This window comes from Lindgomyces ingoldianus, assembly GCF_010093535.1.
Source record: "Lindgomyces ingoldianus strain ATCC 200398 unplaced genomic scaffold BDR25scaffold_23, whole genome shotgun sequence".
Lineage (NCBI taxonomy): Eukaryota > Fungi > Ascomycota > Dothideomycetes > Pleosporales > Lindgomycetaceae > Lindgomyces > Lindgomyces ingoldianus.
Window position 1 is genome coordinate 956,605 of NW_022985184.1, and position 13,361 is coordinate 969,965.

Genomic DNA, 13,361 nt, shown 5'->3' on the forward strand with positions numbered 1-13,361 from the left:
ATTAAAGCTCTCCCTTTCCCAGCTCTAGATTTGCTGTTGCGTCATTTTATCTTCCGCACGTCCACTCTCTCCAAGCCTTACGTTCTGTGTACGTTATCGACCTTGTAATGTCGACGCCTTTGCCCGTCAAAGTCGTGACTGAGGACATCTTCCTAGCGGCCTCCATCCAAAATGGTCACCTACGCCATCTTCTTACGAATGCACAGAGTCGATATCAAGACTTCACGATGTGGTGCAAAGTGGGGCCTGTTCTAGAACGACACAACACACTCTGAAGTATCTTGTCGAAGATCCATTCTTGGTATGTCATCAGAACTTGTGACCTGGCGGGCAGGCGTACGCCCCGCTGTATTTATTTCGGGGTGAGCCATTTCCTAGATATACATATTAAGTCACAGTCTCAATCCATTGTCACTTTCATCCCCAGCCTTCGCAGTTCTATTGTCTCGCGAATAGTGTCAGCTTCTAACAACATTTAGTTTCACGCAGGTCTCTAGTATCTCCAATCGGAGATTGCGGGAACTCTATATTACCGATCCAGTTATACTTACGCCTGCCTTCCTCTTCCCCTACGTAGCCCGTGTTTTCTATAAATTTAGACGCAATTGATATATCCAGTGCCACCGCACATTGAATAAGCAATGGGCCGTTCTATACATTTTGACATGTGTGGATATGATCACTACAGTATCTCTAGAAGAGATCGTACACGATAGAAAAGGGAAATTGCCTTGGTGGGGATTCGCCGCTGTGACTCTGATCAAGTACGTGGAGGTTTAGCTTATTTGGAGTGACTGGCGGCGGCTGTGTGCGAAGAGGGAGCTACGTGAGAGGGGAATCGTGGTAGTATCAAGTGGCTGCTGTAGATGTTATCTTCGGAAGTTGGAGAGTAGATGGAATTCCTGGGTAAAAAATTGTCTTTCGCATTCTTCATATCGTTGACAAACTTGACGTTATTTACAGTTTTCTACATTCGATCTTCCACTACAACGAATCTCTCCATACAGCAAATTTTCGGCACGTAGTTGAACACCATGATGCTATCCACCGGTCTACTTCCTTTTCACCGCAGTTCACGCCACGATTGGCGTAACCAACCTTAGCATGAGCTACCGGCTACCAGGAAGGCCCTTCTTTCCCTCTAATACTCGCTACTGTTATTAACTCTTTCCCTTCCCTAAGAGAATTGGCGAGGTGGAGGAGGGGTTTTGAATGATGATGGTGAAGTGGTTGGAGGTAGGAGTTTGGCAATAAAGATTCGGCGTGAGGTGCATGTAGGTGTCGGATAGCACCTGCACTTTCACACAGACTAGGAGAGCGGAGGCGAAAGAGGAATGAACTTCAAGTCTGTTTAGTCACTTCTGTGTGGGTTTCCTGACAACTGTACCTTCAACCACGTTCATTGTCCACCGAACATCTGCGTAGTCTTGAATGTTTCCAATCTTCTCATTCTTCCAAATTCGTATCAATTCTTATCAATTCTTATCAATTCTAAATAGCAACCCGCGCCTCGCATACCGTTCACAATGCGATATCTGATAGTAGGCCCTTTCGCATGGTTTTTGGTGCTAGCTTGCTTCCTATTGTTCATGTTCTATCTCATGATACGATGCAGCAGCTACTTGCCTGTATGTACTAAACCCTATCTAGACTGACGTACAACAATGTACTAATATGTAACAGAAACACTCTTTCTGGAACTCCACTTGGCGCAACGAACTCGACTTTGCCGGTCGCGTCTGTCATTCCCTCACTACACTCTGCATCCTTGTGGTGCTGGGAATTTGCGTTGTCTGTCGACACAGTGCCAGGTGGCGCTTCGGCCCTAATCCTGGTAGCATTCTCACGGCGGTGCTTCCTCTTGTTGCTTGGGCTTGCATGCTTGGTGGATTGGCCGTGGTTGAGGGATACGGCGTTTGGGGTCAGGAGCAAGAGCGAGCGACCTGGTTCGCTCTTGGTAATACCCTTGGTCTGATGTTGCTAGCGGCTTGCGTAGTAGTGGAGGAAATTCCGGCGCTGAGGGTAAATGTAATAGGACTGTGGGAGCTGGTAGCGCGGAGGTGTGGGAATTGGTGGTGGAGAGTCAAACAAGTCGTAAAACCTCCTGCGACGAATACGTAGGTGGAGAATATAGGGGGAAAGCATGCATATTCAGCATCCAGCGGGATTCCGGTGGACTCTGTCGTCTGTCTAAATGAATTCGCACGCTTCTGGCGTATTTTGTGGCAGCGGAATAGCCCTTAGACTTGAGCACTATTCAGAAAGCTCTGGTGATCCAATACGAAGAGGCAGAATACTTGTTTGCGAGCTTACCACTAAGGCTACAATGGTAGAAAACCGTTCTCCAGAGACCTGGTTCAACCTGAAGGCAGCTAAGCTACGGTCTGGGTTCGTCCGTAGAAGTTGACTGCCTTATGTAATCTAGGGAGGGACAGTGCTTTGGTTCTAGGAGATATTTTGGGCTTTGTTAGATGTTTACATTCGCGGTAGTAGTCGTCTCCTCGCCGATTCCCAACATAATTCCGTTTTCTTCAATTTCCTTCGATGATGTTCTAGGCCGACGTATTCCTCGATCTCACTAGCCCATTGCTCTATGAGCCTCCTGACAAGAATTCCGCTGACTGCAGTCTCCTTATCCCTGCGTACAATAGCCAGCCTATTAATGTATTTGATCGTAGTCTTGAATTGGCTCCGGAGGTCTCGCTGACCACTCAAAATACTCAATACGTATCAATCCCACAACCATAGTCGTGACCTAGGAGAGTGCCAGGGGACAGTAGATGATCATTGGTGGTTAAGGAAGGATCATGTAGTAAAGGCCCTGTTTTGGCACTCGCAGTTGTGAAGTGCTAGGGACACCTGTCGATCCTCAGGTTTGATGTGCTTGTTCGGAGTTTCGGCCATAGCTGCAGGTTTGTGATACAGAAGACAAGCGAGTGGAAGGCAAAGGAGCTTGACGAGCACTGCGAGAGGAACCAGAAGTAGAAGGACGAAACCCATTGTAGTTTGGAGATTACTTTTATAGATAAGTAGGGATGAAGTGGAATAATGCTTCCCATCCACGACTCTTGTGAATCAGACTGTGGATCCGTTCAAAATTTCCCCCTACAGGGAGGGGAAGTATAGCTTTGTGGGGAGGAGGGTCAAGAGTACAGCTCACAAGTTCATCGTCAATGCTTGTGAGGTCGATAACAACATATTCGCTCCGGGTCATACTTGGCAGCCCAGTGTTCATTGGTGGCGGTGATGGCAGAGACGCCAGGCTGATATGCCAGGCGACAGGCAAAACGAGCAACACGGGCTTCGCTCGACCGCCTCACCGCGTCGCACCACACAAAGTGAGTAGTGCACTAGTGCCGACAAGACTGCACTCGATGGCGAAGGGAAAGTGAGCGAAATCGAGTGAAAGCGGCGGCATTTGGGAAACATTTTGTCTGTTTCAGACGATTGGTGAGCAGGTCCAAGAGCTTCGACGGGATTCTTTCTGGTGTTGCGGCGGAAGGTCGGCGGCCCGTGCACAGAACTAAACACGCCAGCCCATGGCAACCTAGCTCGAACCTTTACACTCAACATCACCGCCGAGCACGCAGCTACTTAAATACCACCTTGCCTCTCTGCTGCCTCTCCATCCTCCCCCATCGCCCGTTACCCACCCCGACCTCAAGCCGAGCCTGCTTCAGCTTCGGGATCACAATCTCTTCACTTTCTCACACCCTTTCCCTTCATTTTCGCTCTCCAAACCCTCGTTGCAAAATGTCGGCTGAACCAGACCACGCGAAGCCCAAGGTGGATCTCTCCAAGTAAGTTTCTGTCTCACAATCGACCTCAGCCCGAGTTCCTCCTTCTGATAGTGTGCAGGGACCCCTCCGGAGCCGAGCATAGAGATGTAGGCCTCGCCGACCGCATTTCGGAGATTCGGCTTGCTGACCCTCCACAGACCGACGAGACTGCAACAGCCATCCTCAAGAAAAAGAAGAAGCCGAATTCGCTGATGTGAGTCCATCTGCGCTCTTCAGCCCTGTGAGAAGGAAATGTGGGAAGTGACCACAGTTGCTAACCGCACGTCACAGCGTCACCGATGCCGTTAACGATGACAACTCCATCATCGCCCTGTCGAACAACACGATGGAGACGCTGCAGCTATTCCGCGGCGACACAGTCTTGGTCAAGGGCAAGAAGCGGAAAGACACGGTTCTGATTGTCCTGGCTGACGATGACCTCGACGATGGCAGCGCACGGATAAATCGAGTTGTCCGCCACAACCTCCGTGTCAAGCACGGCGACATCATCTCTGTCCACCCATGCCCAGACATCAAATATGTACGTGCTCCATGAAAGCGAAAGCTTTCAACAGACACTAACCATGCTTTGCTACAGGCGAAGCGCATTGCAGTCCTTCCCATCGCAGATACCGTCGAGGGTATCACCGGCTCATTATTCGACGTTTTCCTCGCCCCATACTTCCGAGAAGCGTACCGACCCGTCCGGCAAGGCGATACTTTTACAGCCCGCGGAGGCATGCGACAAGTAGAGTTTAAGGTTGTCGAGGTAGACCCTCCAGAGTTTGGCATCGTTGCCCAAGACACAGTCATCCACTGCGAAGGGGAGCCGATACAGCGCGAGGATGAGGAAGGCAACCTCAACGAGGTCGGCTATGACGATATCGGTGGGTGCCGAAAGCAGATGGCTCAGATTCGAGAGCTGGTTGAACTGCCCTTGAGGCATCCCCAGCTCTTCAAGTCGATTGGCATCAAGCCCCCTCGCGGTATCCTCATGTACGGCCCGCCCGGTACCGGTAAGACGCTTATGGCCCGAGCTGTTGCCAACGAGACTGGCGCCTTTTTCTTCTTGATCAACGGTCCCGAGATCATGTCGAAGATGGCTGGTGAATCCGAGTCTAACCTGCGAAAAGCCTTTGAAGAGGCCGAGAAGAACTCACCGGCCATCATCTTCATTGATGAAATTGACTCAATCGCACCCAAACGTGAGAAGACCAACGGTGAGGTCGAGCGGCGTGTGGTTTCCCAGTTGCTTACCCTGATGGACGGCATGAAGGCCCGGTCAAATGTCGTCGTCATGGCCGCCACCAATCGACCAAACTCCATCGATCCCGCTCTTCGACGTTTCGGGCGGTTCGACCGTGAGGTTGACATCGGCATCCCCGACCCTACTGGACGTCTTGAAATTATGCAGATCCACACTAAAAACATGAAGCTTGGGGATGACGTCGACCTTCAGACAATTGCCGCCGAAACCCACGGTTACGTCGGTTCCGATTTGGCCTCGCTCTGCTCCGAGGCTGCCATGCAACAGATTCGTGAGAAGATGGATCTCATTGACTTGGATGAGGACACAATCGATGCCGAGGTCCTCGACTCTCTCGGTGTCACCATGGAGAACTTCCGCTTCGCTCTCGGTGTCTCCAACCCATCGGCTCTTCGTGAAGTTGCTGTTGTCGAGGTTCCCAACGTTCGCTGGGAGGACATTGGTGGTCTTGAAGACGTTAAGCGCGAGCTCATTGAGAGCGTGCAGTACCCCGTCGATCATCCCGACAAGTTCCTCAAATTCGGTCTCTCCCCATCTCGAGGTGTGCTCTTCTATGGCCCGCCTGGTACGGGTAAGACCTTACTCGCTAAGGCCGTTGCCAACGAGTGTGCTGCCAACTTTATTTCAATCAAAGGCCCCGAACTACTATCCATGTGGTTTGGTGAGTCTGAGAGCAACATTCGAGACATCTTTGACAAGGCACGAGCTGCCGCACCCTGCGTCGTCTTCCTCGATGAACTGGATTCTATTGCCAAGTCACGTGGTGGATCTGTTGGTGATGCTGGTGGCGCCTCTGACCGTGTTGTCAACCAACTGCTGACTGGTGAGTATTCTCGGCCACTCCTCGTAAACGCACATGCTAACTTGATATAGAAATGGACGGTATGACCTCAAAGAAGAATGTCTTTGTCATTGGTGCCACGAATCGCCCAGAGCAACTTGACAATGCCCTCTGCCGTCCCGGACGTCTCGATACGCTCGTCTATGTTCCTCTGCCTGACCAGTCTTCTCGCGTTGGCATTTTAAAGGCCCAGCTCCGCAAGACTCCGGTCGCTCCCGATGTCGATTTAGAGTACATTGCCGCCAACACTCACGGGTTCTCCGGTGCCGATCTCGGCTTTGTCACTCAGCGTGCCGTCAAGCTTGCTATCAAACAGTCCATTTCGATGGAAATTGAGCGCACCAAGGCCCGTGAGGCTGCTGGTGAGGACACCGAGATGGACGAGGCCGACGACCTCGTCCCAGAGCTCACCAAGGCCCACTTCGAAGAGGCCATGCGCTCGGCCCGCCGATCAGTTACCGACGTTGAAATCCGCCGATATGAGGCTTTCGCTCAGAGTATGAAGAACTCCGGTGGCTCAAGCTTCTTCCGCTTCCCAGAGGACGATAACGCACAGAGCGACTCCAACCCCTTTGGTACAGCGGGTGAGGACGAGGATCTGTACAACTAAGGGATCGGCTTTCTTCGTTCATATGGTGGGTCATGGGCTTGTCTTTTCAGGCGCTTATACGATCATCTTCCCTTTACCATATCATTGGGGAGATATAGACTGAGTTAGTAATTCCTCTCTGGTTTTCCAAACGAGAAGATGCAGGCGCCTCTTTTCTAGCCAAGGCGGAAGATGGAAGGTGGTTAGTCTACGAAGGGAACCTGCATCATGCTGTGCATAAGGGTCTTTTTACTCGGATATGATGATAGCGTGGAAATGACATGTATGCATGCTTAGAAATGTGTGTGTTTGTTGGTGTTTCTATTTGTGTGAATTTTTTGCCGCCGACGCTTGCTGCACGAGTGCAACGTGCAACCTAAAGATGGTATTTTCCCCACTTTCTATCTAATCTGCGACTGCCCCTAAACGCCGCGGTGTTCCCAACCTGCGCTGCGGATATCTTGAGTTTTTATGGTACGACCGGAAGCCCCGAACGCCCGATTACCTGGTTGATGCTTATACAGGACTGGAGCCTGGACTGGACTTGTGGATCCTGCTTCCCAACCCATAATGTGTGTATTGTACAATGAACACGAAAATAGATAGACTTTAGAAATTAGAACGCGAGGTAGTTGAAATCTGGATCTGGGAGGTTGTCCAGTGCAGAGGAGGTTGGCGCTTCGCATCCCAGTCTGGCGTCCCGATCTGAACCGGATGCGAGCATGTTCTAAATCCTCCTGGTCGCTTGGAATCCTCGCTCCTTCCTTGCGCAAATCTTCCGATGATTGTGGATGCTCTCGTCCCCTCTCCGGCCTACTGCGGTGTCTGCAGCACGTCTCCGCCCGAAGGTGCCCATTATTTCTCCTCCGCCTCAACCGTAATATCGCAGACCTTGTCCAGCTCCCTTCTCACAACCCTGACGCCTTCTCTGACAGCCCGCTCCGGTAGTCTCAGATTGATATCGTCAGTCTCTTTGTGACCGTTGGCGCCATTGACGCCATTCGACAGCCCGTTGCTCATTTCTAGTGCAGGCCGTAGCTTGCACTCTGCCATGACCCTTTCCATGACTTCACTGACGGTTGTGCATTCCCCGGATCGCAGCAGGTAGGTGATGTAGCTTCGCAAGTCGGATATCCAGCCAGAGGACTGCAGTTCATGAGTCAGGGTGGCCTGGATGCTGGCGATGCCGTGGCCGCTCATCAGGGCCGAGTAGATGTTGTTGCGGACGGCGAGGGGGATGGGTGAGTGGGCAGCGGCGGCGGTTAGCGGAATGGGCGGTGGGGTGGCCATTTTGGTGATTCTTTGCTTCCTAGGTCGTCGCCTCGAGGGACGGAAGACGGCACCTGACTGGACTCAGAGCGGTCGATCTGGTCCAGCGGTGAATATGCAGTGGGTGGTGATTGCCGCAGTGGGTAACTCGTGACTGCCGTTGGGAATTCTTCCAAGATTGCAGCTGGCCGGGAGAATAGGACAGGCAATACGCCAAGCGCAGCAGAAGAAGGAGCGATGTGTGCGGTGGCCCTCGCGCGCGCGGAGCAGTGCCTTGCAACAGAGGCCCCCGAGTGTTGCGAGTGCTACGCGTGCTGCGAGTTCTGCGAGTGCTGCGAGAACTGCGAGTCTTGCTAGGCCTGCCAGTCCCTGTGCGTTCTTTATCGCTCAAAGCAGCCGCAGAGTGAGAGCCAGAGCCAGAGTCAGGTGCATGCAATGGCAACCTAGCTTTATTGTTCCCGCATGGTCCGTGCACTATCCGTGAGGTCTGTGGCATCGCTGCAGCCGCCGAGCAAGGAGCGAATCTGCGCCTCGTTCATTGCGCGAGCACAAGTCCTCCTTCTGCTCCAACGTGCCCCTCTGTTACTCTGTGCTGCTCGACACCGCTAAATCTGTTCACGGCTGCGCGCTCTCCCGTCCTAGAGCCCTCCTTTGCTATTCTGAGGTCTGTCTCGCCGTCACGTCCCTTCTGCCTCTACCGCGCGGCCCACACAGTCCTTCACCTCTACCCCCTCACCCCCCCCCCCCCCCCCAAACCACCCATCCGCCTCCACCTTGACTTGTTCGCCTTGCCATCCTCAGGCCTACAGCCTTCTTCCCTTCACCTTGCGCGAGGCCTCTGCAGCGGCCCTGCCTGTATCTGATACCGGCTCCGCGAAAGCAAGCCTGCTCAATCTCGCTTCGTCTCAGCAGGGCCCTGGATTCACAACGCCCACGCCTGCGAGAGGCTAGGACCGCCACGACTCGACTGCACCAGCAGGCCTCTTGGAGATAACGCTGAGCTTCCCCTCCCTCGAGAGCTCTTGACGACGTCTTGGCGGCCATCAGCTATTAACGCTCTTCTGCCGACGTCGCCGGCTCCACGCTGCGTCTAGAGCTGCCCGACGTCACTTGCCATGGCCTACAAGAACAAGTACCACGACGACTCGGACGCCGACGACGAGTATGAGCGCAGCGTCGTCAGTCCTGCCCTGCCCCTCGACTACGAAGAGAGTTCTCCCACCGATTCAGGCCCGCTGAGTGCAGAGCATACGCCGACTACTTTCACCCACTCCCGAGACAGCAAGGGCAGTCCCACTGGTCTCATATCTGAGTGGACCGCAGAGCAGACCAGAGACTTTATATCAGAGCTTGGGCTGGGCAAATATGCAACCAAGTTCGTTGGTAGGTGGCAAATCAACATAATCAACATTGGAACGACAGAAGCTAATCCAAGCCATGCACAGACGAGGGCATTACCGGAGAAGCTCTGGTAGCGCTGCAGCCGGAAGACCTCAAAGAGCTGAATGTCAACAGCCTGGGACACCGGCTCACCATCCTCAAGGCCGTCTATGAGATCAAGGTCAAGCAGAATGTACCCATGGATCCAGACCACTACATCCCACTCTGTATGATTCCTTCTCATTGATCTATATTACGGGTACTAACGCCAGGGTAGCCGCAGACACGTCTGCGCAGGAAGCCCCACCTACCCAGGAGGATCTCGCCCATGTGATACGAGTACTCCAGAATCGAGATGAGGAGATACAAATGATCAAGTCCGAGCTGAGGCATTCGAAGGACGATTTGAGCCGGTTGCTGGATGAGAATAGGAAGCTTCGTGAGGAATTCCTACCCCTCGTGCGGATGTTGAAAGACAGTCAGCAGCCCTTACCTACCCCCAACGAACATGTCACATCACCGCCGGCGCAGCAGGAGAGGGCAGGGAGCAGCCTGTCGCGGAAGTTCTCTACCAAGAAGCTCTTCCTTGGATCAGCGCCTAAGAACCCATCGCCCACCATTCATGAGGGTCGGACACTGGTTGATAACACGAACCTAGATCCTTCAGCGGCTGCGCTCGCGGCGTCTTCCCATCTTACTGCTTCTATGACGGGTGGACAGCAGATGTCCCCCAATTCCGCACCGCAACCGTCGCCGACATCTCCAGCCTATTCGCAGAACCAGAATCGTGCGTACAACCGCTCAGACATGCCCCGCAGCGGACACCCCGACCACGAAACTACCCCGAGCTGGCCTAATACTAATACATGGGCTTCAGATTCAACTGCTGTATCTGACAGGAACCGTGATATGCGGAATAACACCCCTGCCCCGCTGTCGTCGCGCCCGATGCGGAACAACGCTGCGCCAACGCCCGACCCTAACGACCGTGACCGGGAGCCGCCGCTGTCTGGAGGCATGAACTCTAGCTCTTCTACGCTGCAGAACCCGCCGTCATCCGCCCCCGCCCAGACACCATCGTCGAATCCGCAAGTTGAGATCTTTAAGTCGTTCCGCGTCTCCATCGATGATCCGTGCCATAAGGTCCTTCCTGTTGCGCTCAAGAAGTACAACATCACGGCAGACTGGCGGCAGTATGCGCTCTACATCGTACACGGTGATCAGGAGCGATGCCTGGGCTTGAACGAGCGACCCTTGATCCTGTTCAAGCAGCTCGACAAGGAAGGCCGGAAGCCGATGTTCATGCTCCGCAAGCACGCCGCGCCAGCCGAGGGTCATGTCAGCACAGTTGGTGGTGGCGATGTGAGGAGTGTGGGAACTGGAGGGGGATTCGGATGGGATGGAGGAAACCGAGGAGTGCAGTTGCCTGGAGGTGTCCTGTAAGTTGTATCAAGTCGCCTACGCGTGCAAACTGCATTGCAAGAGTCGATTTACTGGTTTCATCCCATTCCCCCCTTGCTGATGTTTACCACCCTGTTGTTGCGTAAGAGTTGGAGTGTTGTACTAAACAAATTTTCTTGGATATAGGTTGGACTTGTTTGAAAAGAACGACGAGATCATGGAAGTACTGGACGCCCGTCTGAAGGCCAAGGGACATAATGAGCTGCACGACGCTCTGGCCCGCGAAGAACTGTTCATCCCGATGAAGGTTACATTCGAAGGTGAAGAGTACTTCTTGATGAAGCTCTTGACGGAGGCCGACTACCAAAACCTCATGAGCCGGCGCATGGAACGTGCTCAGAAATTACAGGCCGGTAAAGCCCCGCAGATGAATGTGTATCTGCGATGGATGAACAAGTATGCTTCGGAGAAGAATACACACATCCCGCAGATCCATAGGCAGGCTTCGCAATTCTACAATCCACTCTCGCAGTTCCACGGCAAGGTCCCGCAGTTCCGCAATCAGGCCCCGCAGTTCTCCATTCAAGACCCGCAATTCAGATGTCAGGTCCTACGATTCCGCAGCCAAATCGAGCCCTTCTACAACCTCCGTCAGCAGTTTTCCAAGCCGGTCCCCGAGAGGTTCAATCAAGGGGCCCAGTTTTACAAATGGGTGCCAAAGAATCCCCAATTCAAGCCAGTTTCAATTTCTGTCGGCAGAGCCACAGGAGGAAATGAGGACGACACCGGCAAAGCAAAAAGTTCTAGTCCTCCGACCGCACGGGCCTCTTCACCCGCTCCGGCAATCCGGGTTGCCACACCCATTTCTACTGTCTACGTCGCTTCACCTATTCCTACTACTCTCTCCTCTTTACCTACTACGCCCACCCGCGATGTTTCGCCTAATGCTACTATCCCGGCTATCTCGCCTCCTCTAGCCATGCGCGGTTCCTCGCTTATACCTCCTATGCGAACTGCATCTTCAGCTCCAGTGTCACGACCCTCGTCGTCCGCTTTAGTACCTCGGACTCCTCCGGTCGCTTTAATTTATGGTGATCGTCCCATTCCAGTCAGCACACGGTCTGCCCCTGCTAGGGTTCTTCTTGTCTACAATGTGTGGACTCCTCCCGCAGAATGGGCTGATCCTGCTCTCCGGACCACTCCCCGTGTTCCTCTACTATCCCACGTCCTGCCTACGTCCGTCCCAGACTCGCCAGTGAAGCCTAAAGGGCTTAGGGGCCGCCTATGTTGGAACCGGGGTTCTAACACAACTTGAGTTCGAAGGGAAGTAAGAGATGAGGGCTAAGAATTTAGTTGGAGTTCAGGTGAATGTACGTTGATTTGCTAGAGCTTAGTGGATTCCTAACCGACATGGAATTCTTCGACGTGTTTTATTTTTCTTGCACGGGCATTTTGATGCGAGACGGGTTTTCAATGTGAAGATTATCGACACGGTATTCTTGAGAGGTGGCCTTCTTGAATGCGTATTCAGAGGGTTGGTGGAGATGTGGACTGGGTTTTTCATTTTTATTAGGTGAGCGAAAAACCTTGACACACACACATGCACAATTCCCTTCACTACGATTAGAATTAGTGCAGGTAAGATACCTAAAGATAGAGCTGTCGGATGATGGAGATGAATGGTGTTTGTGGCGTATGTGTGGGGATTCATGGGCTGTTATTATTTGTTTCGCTTCTCTTTGCTTTCTCTTTTCTATTTATGGGAGGGGTTGCCGTGGATTGTATGAGGTTGTACATGTTAACTGATGTGGTCGAGGTTTTCATAAGGATAGACAGAGGGATCGATGGATGTTTTCTCAACAAGAATGATGGGTGAGAGACGGGTGCTTCGTCTGCTGTTTGAGCAGATCTTCTACTTTGTTTTAAATCATGTACACATTGCATAGCAGATGGCTCGCGAGGCAAAAGTTTTCTATGTACTTCGCTACGCTTTGTGGGAGCTGTCATAAGCACAGACATGGGAATGGCAATGGTAACAGAAACGGGAATGGCAATGAGAATGAGAAAAGGAAAATGAGAAAAACTTAAAACACTCAAAACAAGCCTTCTTTAGTGGATGTAAGGTACGATTGGCAGGTGGTCACAGTCACAAACGAATGAGGGTGCGCAGGTGTCAATTCCTAACCCCCCTGCATCCTTGCACGGATGCGATCGTCCATCGCCGAAGCTCAAGGTCCTGGTTCCTGCGTTCCCGTCCATACCCCCGCCCACATCTTTACCCAATCTGCGCAGCACCCGTGGACGTGCATACATGTCACTGACTTGTCACGACAATGTCCATCCAGATGGCGACCACGGAACTCTGGCCTGGAGAAGCTCGAATCTCGCACGGCTGTTTCAGGAGCGGTATGGAGGCCTGCGCTCCAGCCGTACATACGCACACGTTTACGCGGCCTGAAGGTCAAGGCTGTTTGACCAGACCACATCTTTATCGGATTGTACCTGGGCTGTTCTGTTTCATATCCTTCTAGAACTATCACGCACACACTCACCGATGGGTCGACGGAGCGTCAATTTACTAATCACATGGCTTCTAGATTCGGAGACAAGGTTCCCTATTTGAGATGCTCGGACCGGGGCGGATGTGCGGATTTGGAGAGGTGAAACAGAAATGGTGGTACTGCTGGGGTGGTGGAGGTGGGTTTTCGAGAAGGGCCTGAGACGGGCCTCTTAGGATGTTGGATCCAAAGAGGGCGTTACAGATTCGGTGGGAATACGAGCGTGCGAAGAGTGGATGTGGGGAGGGGGATTTGTGACGAGCGTTTCAAGCTGCTT

General features: G+C 52.7%; 6 protein-coding genes across 6 annotated transcripts; 4 read left to right on the forward strand and 2 right to left on the reverse strand.

The window, feature by feature from the left end:
• Nucleotides 1-1,526: 1,526 nt before the first annotated feature.
• Nucleotides 1,527-2,121, forward strand: BDR25DRAFT_315885 (uncharacterized protein; the record flags this gene model as incomplete). Its single annotated transcript, XM_033691559.1, has 2 exons — nucleotides 1,527-1,628; nucleotides 1,684-2,121. 2 exons carry the CDS (start codon nucleotides 1,527-1,529, stop codon nucleotides 2,119-2,121), a joined length of 540 nt encoding a protein of 179 aa, XP_033545795.1.
• Nucleotides 2,122-3,565: 1,444 nt separating this feature from the next.
• Nucleotides 3,566-6,793, forward strand: BDR25DRAFT_54378 (AAA ATPase). Its single transcript, XM_033698719.1, has 6 exons — nucleotides 3,566-3,800; nucleotides 3,859-3,886; nucleotides 3,938-3,993; nucleotides 4,071-4,320; nucleotides 4,378-5,869; nucleotides 5,920-6,793. Exons 1-6 carry the CDS (start codon nucleotides 3,754-3,756, stop codon nucleotides 6,495-6,497), a joined length of 2,451 nt encoding a protein of 816 aa, XP_033545796.1. The 5' UTR covers nucleotides 3,566-3,753; the 3' UTR covers nucleotides 6,498-6,793.
• A 553-nt stretch (nucleotides 6,794-7,346) lies between these two features.
• On the reverse strand, nucleotides 7,347-7,748 carry BDR25DRAFT_171056 (uncharacterized protein; the record flags this gene model as incomplete). Its single annotated transcript, XM_033684132.1, has 1 exon — nucleotides 7,347-7,748. A coding segment is annotated over one exon (402 nt), but the record flags the coding sequence as incomplete, so codon positions are not given.
• Nucleotides 7,749-8,778: 1,030 nt separating this feature from the next.
• BDR25DRAFT_54413 (RA-domain-containing protein) lies at nucleotides 8,779-10,656 on the forward strand. Its single transcript, XM_033698722.1, has 3 exons — nucleotides 8,779-9,128; nucleotides 9,191-9,352; nucleotides 9,403-10,656. Exons 1-3 carry the CDS (start codon nucleotides 8,861-8,863, stop codon nucleotides 10,566-10,568), a joined length of 1,596 nt encoding a protein of 531 aa, XP_033545798.1. The 5' UTR covers nucleotides 8,779-8,860; the 3' UTR covers nucleotides 10,569-10,656.
• BDR25DRAFT_54408 (uncharacterized protein) lies at nucleotides 10,657-11,879 on the forward strand. Its single transcript, XM_033698720.1, has one exon. It carries the CDS (start codon nucleotides 10,744-10,746, stop codon nucleotides 11,839-11,841), a length of 1,098 nt encoding a protein of 365 aa, XP_033545799.1. The 5' UTR covers nucleotides 10,657-10,743; the 3' UTR covers nucleotides 11,842-11,879.
• Nucleotides 11,880-12,346, reverse strand: BDR25DRAFT_54409 (uncharacterized protein). Its single transcript, XM_033698721.1, has one exon. The coding sequence runs from the start codon at nucleotides 12,235-12,237 to the stop codon at nucleotides 11,917-11,919; it is 321 nt and encodes a 106-aa protein (XP_033545800.1). The 5' UTR covers nucleotides 12,238-12,346; the 3' UTR covers nucleotides 11,880-11,916.
• Between the last annotated feature and the right edge of the window lie 1,015 nt (nucleotides 12,347-13,361).